The sequence below is a fragment of the Zea mays genome, chromosome 9 (genome assembly GCF_902167145.1).
Source record: "Zea mays cultivar B73 chromosome 9, Zm-B73-REFERENCE-NAM-5.0, whole genome shotgun sequence".
Lineage (NCBI taxonomy): Eukaryota > Viridiplantae > Streptophyta > Magnoliopsida > Poales > Poaceae > Zea > Zea mays.
In genome coordinates, this window is record NC_050104.1 from 110,644,776 (window position 1) to 110,657,973 (window position 13,198).

The window sequence follows — 13,198 nt, forward strand, 5'->3', positions numbered from 1 at the left end:
CTCTCCAGCCACTCCGCGCCGCACGACGACGACCCGGCAGCAGCGCGCAGCGTCGTGCCCGTGAGGTACCCTGGCTTCCACGGTCTTCGCGGCGTACGTGGCGTCGTGGCCTCGACCGCGTGCGCGGCGGCCACGGAAGGGGTCTCCTCGCGCGCCGCGCACGTGAGGGTGCCCCGCGGCGACGGCACTGTACATCGAGCTCCTCGCGACGACCATGGCGTCGCTCCTGCTCACGCTCAGGGCTTTCCTGGGCGCCGCGGCCACCGGCCTCCTGACGGCGTCCAGGTCGGTGGCGCCCGTTGGGTGGCTCGCGCCGGTGCTGTTCGCGCACTCGGACATCGCCTGCAGGGCGAGCTTCGCCGCGGCCGCCGTGGAGGAGGGGTATGCGGGCCGCGCAGCGGTGCACGCACAGAGCCGACGCGCTCGTCGCTGGGCGCAGGGCAAGCGGCGTCGCCGTTAGTTTAACTCCGAGTCTGGTGATCCTCCCCTGAAAGTTCGGACCCTGACTCACCAGATCAACTCCGAGTCTGGTGATCGATCTGCACCGTATCTAGTATCCTCAGATCAACTCCGAGTCTGGACATCGATCTGCACCATATCTTGTATAAATATCGCCAAGCAGTTTTCTCCCTGCAGAAGAGAGGTATTCGAGGAGACGAGAGTAGCGATGGCGCGCAGCCGTACTCGCAGCCCCGAGTCGACTCGCCGTCTTGCTCATCGCCATCGTGCTATCAAGCCATCCAAGTCCAACCAACAGCATCCCCATCACGAACGGCGGCGGACTGCCGGACTCCGTCCGCCGGGACACAACTTCGCCGAGTGGCCGACGGGGCCGGCGACGCGGGCGATCCTGACCGGCTTCGACGCCGGCCTCTCGGCGCGTGGCCTCGCCGACGAGTTGGAGCGCGTGGCAGGCACCGTCTGGCGCTGCAGGATCAAGACTTCCGTCACACCGCCCGAGTCCTACCCGGACTTCCAGCTCTCAGTCCACACCGCCGCCGCCGCCGTATTCCACCAGGACCAGGACGAGCCGCCGCGGGACGGTCGCGTGGCCCCTCATGCCTTCGTCCACTTCGAGCACCGCAATGCCGCGGACCGCGCTGGCGACTTCTTCACGACGCGCATCCTAGCGCAGAGCAGACACATGCTACATGGCCATGCGGCGCGCCGGCGGGATGGTGTCACCGACGCCGCCAAACCGATGCTCTTCCCCAACTCGTGCATCGAGATCGGCGACGTCGTGGCGCCGGACACCTTCCTCGTCGCGTGGCGCGGGACCGACGACAGCGCCTCGGCGCTCGACTTCGTGGTGGACCCGTCTGGCGGCAGCTGCCGGCTGCTGTTCGCCCGCTACACCGCCTTCACGTGCCCCGACAGGCGCCGGCCCGCGGCGCTGCTGTGCTGCGACGTGAAGCTCGAGTTCGCGCTCGCCCACGTCGCCGAGGCCCTGGCGTTCCAGGCCGACGACTCGCTGGTCCTCCGGCTCTCCGCCGCGCCCCTCGTGTACTACCGCACGTCGGGCGACGACGTCCACGGCCGCGTGCCCTTCCAACTCGTCGACGCCGACGACGACCCGTGGATACGGACCACCGACGTGACCCGGAGCGGCGCCATCGGCCGGTGCTTGGCGTACAGGGTCTCCTTCGCGGTGCAGTTCTGGCCGACGATGAGGGTCGCGCTGGAGTGCATGCAGAGGCAGGGGGTCCCCGTCCACGTACGCGACAGACGGTGCCGGGGCTTCACCGTGCTCGAGGAGGCAGGCTTGGTGCAGCCGATGCGGGACGCGTTCTTCTCCCCGCGGCACGACGACGACGCAGGGGCAGGGCTACGGTTCCCGGTGCTGTACTTGGTCAACGTGCTGATGCACAACGGGGTAGTCAATCCGCACCAGATGACACCGGAGTTCTTCGGTTTGCTGATGAGGACACGCGAAGATGTGAACGTTGCTGCGCTGACGGAACTGTTCGGTGCAAAGCTTGGAGTCTGTGATAATCCATGCTGGAGGTTGAAGAACGCGCAGGACAGGGCTGCCAAGAATCTCGATCTTGTCTGTCGCAGCAGAAGAAGAAAGGCTAGTGATTGCGATGCTGAGGTGCGAAGGCTGATCGTCACTCCAAGTCTCCAACCAGGGAATACTGTATGCCGGTGGAGCGCTCCAACCGCGTCATCCGGCATTACCACGAGCTGTCAGATCGCTTCTTGAGGGTTACTTTTACGGACGAGGGTATGCTGCCGCTGAACCCTAACGCGCTGACCCTCCGTGCGGTGCCCTCGACGTCGACGCCCAGCACATCCCGGCAGATGACAAGCGTCTACAGGCGTGTCCAGACGGCCCTGACGGAGGGGCTCATCATGTGTGGCAGGAGGTACTCGTTCCTCGCGTTCTCAGCCAGCCAGCTGAAGCAGAAGTCGGCCTGGTTCTTCGCGGAGGACGGAGCGACAACGGTGGCAGGCATAAAGGAGTGGATGGGGCAGTTCCCGATCAGGAACCCCGCGAAGCACGCCGCTCGGATGGGGCTGTGCTTCACGTCTTCCTACGCGACGGTGACGATGCAGCCCGGCGAGGTGGACGAGGACCTCGAGGACGTTACGCGCAACGGGTACAACTTCTCCGACGGGATCGGGGTGATCACGGAGGACCTCGCGCTGGAGGTCGCCGAGATGCTGCCGCTGGCGGACAGGTTCGCCCCGTCCGCGTACCAGATCAGGTACGCGGGGTTCAAGGGCGTCGTGGCTGTCTGGCCGCCGGGGCCGGGACAAGAAGACCGTGGGACGCGGAGGATGTCGCTTCGGCCCAGCATGAGGAAGTTCCAGTCCACGCACACCGTGCTGGAAGTGGTGTCCTGGACCAAGTTCCAGCCAGCGTTCTTGAACCGCCAGATCATAACGCTGCTCACCACCCAAGGCGTTCCCGACGACGCCTTCTGGCAGCTGCAGGAAGCGATGCTAGGCAAGCTCAGGCGGGTTTTGTCGGACAGCGATGTGGCGTACGAGGTCGTGACCAACTCTTGCCCTGAGCAAGGAAGCACCGCAGGGCTGATGCTGGGCGCTGGCTACTGGCCATCTGCACCTCGCAGATGCAGGGCCTTCTCAACAAAATGTGGATCTTTGTGCCCAAGGGAAGGTGGCTGATGGGCTGTCTCGACGAGTTTGGGATCCCTTGAGCAGGGGCAGTGCTTTCTCCGGGTCTCGACGCCATCAGTCGGCAGCCGCTGCGTGAACCGTTCTCCGATATTTCCCTCGGAGTATAAGGGCGATGCCGATGCACAGGTGATTACTGGTACGGTTGTGATGGCGAAGAACCCATGCCTTCATCCAGGGGACGTCCGTATCCTTGAAGCTGTGGATGTCCCTGATCTGTATCACATTGTCGACTGCTTCGTCTTCCCCAAGAAAGGTGAGAGGCCACACGCCGACAAAGCTTCCGGGAGCGACCTCGACGGCGACGTCTACTTCGTGACGTGGGACGAGAGCCTTGTACCTCCCGGGAGGAAGAGCTGCACCCCGATGGACTACTCCTCGGCTAAAACAAAGCAACTTCCACGCGACGTACACCAACAAGTAAGTACAAAATACTACTTTGCTTCTTCCATTGGTTTAGCTTGCTGCCATAATTCATCAAGTTAATGGATTTCTCGCGTGCTCGTGTTGTAACAGGATACCATTGATTTCTACTTGGAGAGCATGGTATACGACAACCTTGGTCGGATATGCAACGCCCATGCTGCTCATGCTGATCGGAGCGACGACGGAGCGATGGATCCCAAGTGCATCGAGTTGGCTCGGCTCGCATCTATCGCCGTGGACTCCGCCAAGACCGGGGAAATTGTGAGAATGCCACCAGCCCTTTCGCCAAAAGAGTACCCCGACTTCATGGGGAAGGAGGACACCATCTCTTACAGATCCGAAAAGATCCTTGGGAGGCTCTACCGGTCAGTCCTAGGGGAAAATGACGACGATTTTCTGTCACGAGACGCATGCATTTCAGATGAGATTCGATACGACGCCGACCTAGAAGTCCTTGGCGCCTCAGACTTTCTTCAGGATGCTTGGCGATGCAGGTGCCTGTACGAAGCCCGACTGAATGCCCTGCTCGATCAATACGATGTGCGCAGTGAGGCTGAGCTCGTGACAGGGGAGATATGGTCACTTGCTGGATGTAGCAAGAAGTATCTGCATCAATTAAAAGAGAGGATCAACTATGCGTACTCCAAACTCCACCAAGAGTTCCGGAGCATCTTTGAGAGCATTGATGCCTCTACTGACAACAAAAACCTGGCGTATATATGAGATGAAGGCGTCCGCGTGGTACCAAGTAACGTATCACCCTGAAATCATCCGATCAAGGGAGCCTGGTGATGAGGATGCACCTACGAGACTTAGCTTTGCATGGATTGCAGTTGATTACTTGGCACAAATAAAGATGAAGCGCCACTTGGAAATGGAAGTTGAAGAGGGAAGGTCATCCTACATTTTCTAGGAGAACCTAGCAAGCAGCAATGCATTGGCTTGATACGTACGACTGTATATTTAAAGCACAACCACTACCATTTTGATTTTTAGAATGTATAATTTATCTAGTGTAATTATTAGAACCTGTATGGTGCACGTGTGTTCACAAGCCTAGATGTGAGCTGACATCTTCCGCTGTGATGTCACCAAGTAATGTATCACCCTGAAATCATCCGATTAAGGGAGCCTCGTGATGAGGATGCACCGGCGAGACTTAGCTTTTCATGGATCGCAGTTGATTACTTGGCACAAATAAAGAAGAAGCGCCACGTAGAAATGGAAGTTGAAGAGGGAAGACCATCCTACATTTTCTAGGAGAACCTGGCAAGAAGTAATGCATTAGCTTGATACAGCTTCTATGATCTAGAAGCTAGATATGAAACCTAAACAAATCGGTCCTAAAGTTCCAAGCACCTTAATAAACAAACCTTCCAAGCTATTAGGTGACACAGACCACCCGATTACCACAACTTCTATAGATAGATAGGTGAATCCGACCACCCCTCTTCTTTAACTGGACACTCGGTACAATCATAATAAGATGTTCATATAAAAATTTGCAACAATCATTTTATAATTTAGCACCGAATTTTCTATTATTAATATCTTGGTAACAAGTTTATATAAATATCTTGAGTACCTTAAATTTCATCGATTGACAAAATGGCTAGGCGAAAAATAAATAATGTTGATGGAGCCGAGGAGCAAACAGGGCGCTTCCTGCCATCGAGAGTTGCGATACAAGTCCGGCTCCACATCCTCCTTCCTCGCTTTCCCCCATTCTCTCCCTCCTTTCCGTCCTCCCCCTTTTCCCACGCCAAGAAACCACGCTGCGACCATCCGTCCTCCTCGTCGTCGATCTCAATCTCTCTTCGTCACGATCGCAAACAGATATTGACCCGTCCGATCGGCTCCGCATCGCCAGTTTGCATCTGCTTCCTTCGGTGAGGGTGTGTCTGGTTCGTGCTCCCGCAGCGAAGGCTGGAGCCGAGATGACAATGCCGGGCTCTCCGGCGAGGCCGAGTTTCTCGGCCCTCCGCGGTGCCCGGTGGCGGGCCTATCTTGGCGTCATCCCCGGCTTCGCCGCCGTCTCCACCGACGAGCTCCGCCGCGCCGCCGCTGACTCCCGCCGGAGGTCTGATCGTCTCGGGGAATCATGTTGCGTTTGACCCTGCAGAAGCTTCTTACATTTCTTGAAATGATTTGATACCAAGATTGAGCTCATTTCGCGGTCGTAGATCAAGCTATCTTAGGCTTTCATACCAAGATGGTTGTTTATTTTTTTGTTGAGTTTCTCTCAAATCTTGTATGCCAAAGATCCTTGCATATGCTAATATAATGTTCATGTTAGCATTGCGCCTGCCACAGCTCCTCATAAAAAATATCTAGCTTCTTCAAATGCTGTAATGGTCATTGATTGTTCTAAAGACCTTTATTGTTTGCTTTGAGTCCATGGAAACAAGCTAGAAGGGAATGGAAATTGAGAACACTGGATTGTAATTAGGGCAAATTCCTGCTAATAATCAAAATGCAGAATATTGGCATATTGCTAAGCACATGATCTTTGTTACTACTACTTGTTAGTACATAATTAAAGATGCAAATTTTGTTGGATCTCAAGGCTTTGAGTCTAGAATTTTAATTGTTGATTGCTGCAGATATGCTAATCTCCGGCGAAGGCTGCTAATAGATCCCCATCTCTCCAAGGATGAAGAAGGTGCCCCTGACTTGATTGTGGAGAATCCACTATCGCAGAGCCCAGGTAGCACTAGCTTTTGCCTTCAAACTGTTGTGTTACCTATGATTTACTACACCACTAAGGTTATGCTTGGATAGGAGATGATTTGTGCTAGATAAACATATGAGTTGCAGTACATGTGTCCAAGAAGGTAGTCAAATGTTGAATAAAGTCTTTTGTTACTTCAAAGGAACGGGAGGGAATGCAGAGAGAAACCTTTTTTGTTGCTCTGTTATCTCTCACTAGGTGCATCCTGCAGACCGTGTTATTATATTCTTTTTTTTTCTTCTCAAATACACAAGAGACTTGTGCATCATTCATTAAGAGAGAAGAGAGTACACAATGGGAGGGCAAGATATGCTATTATTTTCTCACCAGTCATATATTATCTTGAATCATTTCTCAATCCTATAGCAATGTAAGAAAGTGACATCTCCCACAAAGTCACCATTAGTGACATCTACATTGTCAATGCAGGGAGCACATGGGGCCAATATTTCAGGAATGCGGAGCTTGAGAAAATGCTTAACCAAGATCTGTCCCGCCTATACCCTGAATTGGGGGACTTCTTCCAAACAAGCACATGTCAGTCTATGCTTGGACGTGTATTGTTAGTATGGAGCCTCAGATACCCAGAGTTTGGTTACAGACAAGGTAAATTATTGTCGTCTTTTTCAGTCGCTGCAAGCTATTTATCTCCTGAAAAAATGGTTGATACCAACTACGTATAGCCACAACATGATATGCCTAAGTGCACATCAACCAAGTGGTTCCTAATCTTATGCCTATTCAATGTTTGTCACTATGTGGAACCAAAACTTTACTTCTAAAATGGCTACCTAGTTCTTTGTGTAATTATTAACCTAACTTTAGTTGAGTACTTCTACATTGCATATTGAAGCAAAATTTGTCTGGCCTATTTTAGGTGACTAAACATTATTTTCTGCCAAAATTTGTAACAACATGCCAAAACCTTTTTGAACAACTTAACAAGGGTCCAAATCAGTAGGTGTATAACTTCTGTTTTCTGATGAGAATAACCATTCATCTGTCCTCATCGTATGCATTTGTCAACATAAATCACTTTCCTCCTACAGGAATGCATGAACTCTTAGCTCCTCTTCTCTATGTACTTCACGCTGATGTGCAGCACTTCAGACAAGTCAGGGACCTTCATGAAGAGCTTTTGGGTGATGATTTTGATGGTCAAACTTTTCCAGATCGTTCAAAGCTGAACAGAAGTGACAGGAAAAACAGTGTTGAGGGTAGAACAGGTAAAATTAGAAGTTTGGCTGACCTTGATCCTGATACTAGAGATCTTTTCTTGATCAATGATGCATACGGAGCAGAGGGTGAACTGGGTATTATTTTATCAGAAAAGTTCATGGAGCATGATGCTTACTCTATGTTTGAGAATTTGATGAATGGTGCACAAGGAGTGGTTGCTATCACTGACTTCTATTCTCTGAGTTCTGCCCCAGAATCAAGTATGGGTTTAACACCAGTAAGAGAGGCATCGTCTGCAATATATCATTTGCTTGCTAGTGTTGATTCCTCTCTTCATAGTCACCTTGTGGAGTTAGGAGTCGAACCTCAGTACTTCGCATTACGATGGCTCCGTGTCCTATTTGGTCGTGAATTTTCACTTGACAGCCTTCTGTTTATTTGGGATGAGATCTTCTCTTCTCCTAACCATTCTTATTGTACTGACATCAGGAGTAGGGCAGATTATCAATTTAAAGTGTTATGTTCTCCTCGTGGTGCACTGATTTTGTCGATGGCAGTATCAATGATGCTCCATCTCAGATCCTCCTTATTAGGGAGTGAACATGCGACTTCTTGCCTAGTGAGGTTGTTAAATTTTCCAGAAGATATTGACTTAAAGAGCTTAATTGAGAAAGCCAAGTTACTGCAATCTTTTGCCCTTGAAGCAAATCTTCCTTCATCCTCATCGAGAGGAAATTCTCTCTTGTCTACACCCAACTATTGGGAAGAGACATGGAAGATTCTCCAGCCATCAATGGACCAAAAGGGTGGTGGTGTCCTCAAGATGAAGGGAAGGGGCTTCTTGAGAAGAAGCTTGTCTAGCACTGAGTCGAATGTTTCCAGAAGCAAGGCTGCTAATTTTGAAAACAACGATATGACTTCAACTAGGCAGTCCACTACCGATGAATTTCACAATGCTGATGTAGTTCCTGCGGAGCTGATAACTAGTGTGCCACACATGCTTATAGAAAAACAAAAGCATCATGTTGGTAAAGGTACTGCAGAGACTATTGGGAGTAATTCAAAGAATGGATGTGAGACAGGACAGCATGATGGTTACTGCTCAACTTCAGGTGAAATTAGAGATCCTCTTGGAGCAGCTAGCGGGTATTTATCGAGGAGTAGCAGTATCACTTTGTCATGTGGTACTGAATATGATCATGATACCCATCATCTGGAAGAACCATGTGATCCCTGTGATGACAGAGTGGTTAATGAACCTGATCCACTCTCTGTGCACAATACTGGAACTGATGAAGCAGCAACAACAGATCGAACATCTGGAATAGTGGATACTTATCCTGTTCGACAGCGTAGACTGTGTTCTGTTGATGGGAAGCTGAAAATAAAAACCCGAAATGCCACTAGTGCTAAAGGTGACGAAAAAGAAACATTGGCAATATGTTCAATTTCAAATGTGGCTGATAAAGAGTTGAGCAGAACATTAAGATCTCTTGGTGAATCTATGGTTGAGAACATACAGGTAACCTTACTTGACAAAAACTAAAAAGAAACATGTTGCCAAATAGATGCCATGCATATATATATTTACCTGATTCATCTTTTGTTTTTCTGTGAAGTTTGTATTTTATATTGTTGTGCTTGAACCTTGACTTCTGGTTTCTGTTGGGTTTGAACACTAGTGACTAGTCTACTTCAACTTGTTTGGGACTAAAAGGCTTGATTGTTGTCATTATATTTTATCTTGTCAATACCTCTTAGTTTATATTTCTGTTTTAGGACTCATACTATTCCAATAGTCGGACACTAGACAGTTTTATCAAATACTACCTCCATCCTAATTTATAATTCGTTTGACCTTTTTTGTCCCAAGTTTGACCGGCTCGTCTTATTGATTTTTTTTTTGCGAAAAAATGAAAAATTCAAAGCCATACTTATATGCTAAACAATATCCTAATAATAATTATGAATTTTTTTAATAAGACGAGCTGGTCAAATTTGATGTAAAAATGTCAAACAAATTATAAATTGGAACAAGCAGATAATGCCCCCACTGTCGGATATATGCACCTTAAGCTCAGATCACGAGATACCTTTTCTTGTCTTTGCCCTTGGCTAATTTGTAGTGTATATCACAGGATATCGAATTGCTGTTAAAACCAAATTCACTCTCGACTTCAGTGGAGAAACTTGAGGAAGCAATTCCTGGAAGCACAGAGCAAGCTAAGGCAGTAGCAGCTCTAAAAGAACTCAGGAAGATCAGTGACCTTTTACGCCAAATCTAACCGGTACAACTACGGATTCTTCTATACATATGGTGTTGTAGTTTTTATACGTATCTCCATTGGACAATGGATGTGATGTAACATGCTAACAGTATATAACCATCTGATTGATCGGTAAATAGTAATTTGTATGCTCCCTGCAAGCTGATACATTGTAAATGTACATCTGAACGGCTGCCTGCTGGTTGTGAAGTGAAGGCGGCAAACATTTTTTTTTGGCTTGTGACCCAACAATAAATATTCAAGGTTTCTGCGTTCTTAACGCCCTCTTATTTTGAGAACGGTGGCAACCAAAGTCAGATAGCTGATTGTTGCCCCTGTGAGATGTGGATACAGTGACCACCTACATCATCAGATGAAAGTGCACTGAGGCTTGATTCAAAACCTGCAATTTGTCGATATATACCGAAAGAGCTGGATTTAATATTGTTCCGATCCTATGCTTCAAAGCTGGGCAGGTTGTGATATTTTTTTTTACAAGGTTAAGGCATAGGGGAAAAATACTCCTACGATTGATTTTTGCTTTTAAGATACATTATCTTTACCATGCTAGTAAGCGTGGTAACGAAACATTGTAGTTTGCTGTAGTCATCAGTCAGACTCTAAATATGGCTAGATGGCTCCTATTCGAATTCATATAAACTGAACGGAACAAAAAGGTGCACGATGTATTGCGGAAAGTGAATTATACTGGACAGAATACGCTGGATGGGAAAATACAGTATGGTATATCTATGTGAAACAGACAAGGACCGAAGTTAGATTCATGCAGAGAATTTCTGCACGACCCAATGATGAATATTCACCGAAGATCGATCGGGTCTCAAACTTGGTAAGACAACGATCAACGATAAGTAGTGACTAAACAATTTTTTTCATAGCATGTTCTGTCCATGTCACCTTACAATGTCAAGCACAAAAAAAAGATAGTTCAACAACCTGAGCTCTGAAAATATGCAGTGGGTTGACTCATCTAAGAGTAGTACAAATGCTCCCGTAGTGGTGTGTGCCAAACAAAAACTCATTCGTTATCCTGCTCTGAGATCCATTTCCATGCGTCCTGCAAGCAATATAAAATAATGTCAACATGATTCAAATGTGAAGAATCAGCGACCCTTATACAACATGGAAGTGGCGGAGGGTGAGATGAAATCAAGGGGAGGCAATTTAGTGTTACACTAACATAAGTGTAAATTGGTCACTAATTTAAGCTTTCACACAGAGTAGCTGCTAATGCAAGCACCTAAAGGTAATAGAGAGTAAAAACAAAAAGAATATGACCAGATGCTAATTTAACGAGACAAAAGCCGGTGTGTCGCTTGGAAAAAAAACATGGTATTATACATATGTTCTGGCAAGTATGCATGACAACAAGAAGTGGATAGTAGAACATCATGGACAAAAGGAGCCCAGTTTGGCCTCCAGGAGGCTCCACCCCTGCATCATGATGAGATGCGATTACACTGTAGAGTTTGGTGTGAACCAAACTGATTGAGAAAATACTACTAGACACAACATGAATCTAGCTATACAGATTTTACTTGTGTCTTGGAAATTTGGGATGTCTAAAGTCTAAAACAGCTTAACTGAACGATCTTCATGTCCTTACCACACAAAAATCGAAACTTGATTACTCGAACTTGAACTATGTTGTACAAGGTATAAATGTTGTGGGCTTAACCCCATCATCCTGGACAAACAAAAACAGAATATTGTGGACTTGCATACCCTATTTTGATTCCAATTGTATTTGCCTCGGCAGCATAACCAGTAAACAGAGCAAATGTTGTTGCATCAATGCATAGCCCAGCAGGATGATCAACTAGCAGACTTCATAAGTCAACCAAGCAAAACTTCACAAGTCACCCAAGCAAAACAACATCACAAAGCTCAAATCAGCCAGTCAACTGATGCAATTCTTTAAGTTTGCCAACATTCAGCTTACTGTCCTCATAAATCTTGTGCAAATAGCAATTAAGGGGGTGTTTGGTTTCTTCAGTCACCCTAGAAATTCTATTTGAAATACCTATTTTAGTCATTCCGTTTGATATTTTAGGGACTAAAAATGACTAAACTTTAGTCGGGGGTGGGAACCAAACACCCCCTAAGTCAGATCTTATGCACCTTCTCACCAATCCTTGACCAACTTAATCATTTTTTTTTCTTTTTTTGCAGAAAGATTTGTTACCCCGGAACTAATAAAGATATACACAAAAAAAAATCAAACTTGTGTGTTTTGCACAACATCAATAGAATAAATAATGCACATTCCTTCCAGCAGCAATCACTAGTTCTCAATTCCGCAGGGCAGACCCAGTGCCGAAGTCCAACATGAGTAGTGCCGTAGAAAGGGAAACCAAGACAAGCTTTCACGCTGCAAATGCGGAGGGACTGCTTCAACCGCGACCTAATGACTCGGTGGGACTCTGTGAGACTGCTCTCAAGACTGCACCGGGCTTGCCCCTCAGTTCTCAATTCCACAAGAAGAGCGATAATCCAACAACGGCACTAGGCTTACAACAAATTTCCTAGCTGAAGTTTAATCCCCAATCTTGCTGAGCTAAACATTTCATAGGTACTGATTAGTCCAAACGAGACATGTAACGGAAGGCTTCAAAAGGCAAAATTGCAGAGCGGCTACAGAAACTCCCAGGAAACTGGAGCCTCACCATCTCGCCGGGCACGGGCCACATCAGGCGACGGCGACTGGGCTCGGGGACGGCTTGTGGGTCGGCTCCTTGGCGTCAGCAAAGTCCTCGGCGTTGTAAACGACGGTGAGGAAGAGAGAACACGACGGGCAGCGCGCAATCTCCTCCCCGATGCGGAGGTCGTCGAGCGTGATCTGGAAGAGGTCGCCGCAGGGGCACGGGTACGTGTACGCCTTCAGCTCCGCGTTCCACTCCATGTCCTCGATCTCCACCTCGTCGTACGCCGACATCTCGCCGCGGCGAAATCCTATACCCTCCTCGCAACCGGAGAGAAGACGTGTTGGTGTTTTGCGCCGCCGCGAAGAGGCAGTTGCGTGAGGGTGGACGGTGGAGGCTATTGTTCTGATTGTCAAAACTCAAAAACCCTTTGGTGGGGTGTAGTAAAAAAAGAGACAATTCCCTTGAAGCCATTATAAAGATCTGAATTGCACGAACCACTTAAAATTGGGAAATTTGGATCCATACCATTAAAAGATCACCACTTTAGATCCATACCATTTCTATCTCACTTACATGTGGGTCCACATGAGTCAATGACATGTGGGGTCCATGGTATATATCTAAAGTTTGGATTTTTTAATGGTATAGATCCAATTGTTCCCTTAAAATTTTGTCACTGCTCCAGTGCCATTAGAAAGCAATTTTTTTATCCTTAAACATCACTGCCGTTAGCTTGGTTACCCAAGGTGTCGTGTAAGTGGGCCTAAATGGCGATTTTGCCCCTGTGA

General features: G+C 48.2%; 2 protein-coding genes and 1 pseudogene across 2 annotated transcripts; 2 read left to right on the forward strand and 1 right to left on the reverse strand.

Moving 5' to 3' along the window:
• Positions 1 to 369: 369 nt before the first annotated feature.
• On the forward strand, positions 370 to 4,601 carry LOC103638850 (probable RNA-dependent RNA polymerase SHL2; annotated as a pseudogene).
• A 695-nt stretch (positions 4,602 to 5,296) lies between these two features.
• LOC100279771 (Ypt/Rab-GAP domain of gyp1p superfamily protein) lies at positions 5,297 to 9,983 on the forward strand. Its single transcript, NM_001152729.1, has 5 exons — positions 5,297 to 5,647; positions 6,171 to 6,274; positions 6,728 to 6,904; positions 7,348 to 8,999; positions 9,616 to 9,983. The coding sequence occupies exons 1-5, from the start codon at positions 5,505 to 5,507 to the stop codon at positions 9,760 to 9,762; spliced, it is 2,223 nt and encodes a 740-aa protein (NP_001146201.1). The 5' UTR covers positions 5,297 to 5,504; the 3' UTR covers positions 9,763 to 9,983.
• Positions 9,984 to 10,617: 634 nt separating this feature from the next.
• On the reverse strand, positions 10,618 to 12,818 carry LOC100280569 (diphthamide biosynthesis protein 3). Its single transcript, NM_001153488.1, has 2 exons — positions 12,432 to 12,818; positions 10,618 to 10,822 (listed from the first exon to the last, which is right to left on the reverse strand). Exon 1 carries the CDS (start codon positions 12,698 to 12,700, stop codon positions 12,455 to 12,457), a length of 246 nt encoding a protein of 81 aa, NP_001146960.1. The 5' UTR covers positions 12,701 to 12,818; the 3' UTR covers positions 10,618 to 10,822; positions 12,432 to 12,454.
• Between the last annotated feature and the right edge of the window lie 380 nt (positions 12,819 to 13,198).

Coding starts and splice junctions, on each gene's coding strand:
- LOC100279771 (NM_001152729.1), top strand. CDS start 5,505: ATGACAATGCCGGGCTCTCCGGCGAGGCCGAGTTTCTCGGCCCTCCGC. Junction 5,648..6,170: donor GCCGCTGACTCCCGCCGGAG/GTCTGATCGTCT, acceptor TGATTGCTGCAG/ATATGCTAATCTCCGGCGAA. Junction 9,000..9,615: donor CTATGGTTGAGAACATACAG/GTAACCTTACTT, acceptor TGTATATCACAG/GATATCGAATTGCTGTTAAA.
- LOC100280569 (NM_001153488.1), bottom strand. CDS start 12,700: ATGTCGGCGTACGACGAGGTGGAGATCGAGGACATGGAGTGGAACGCG.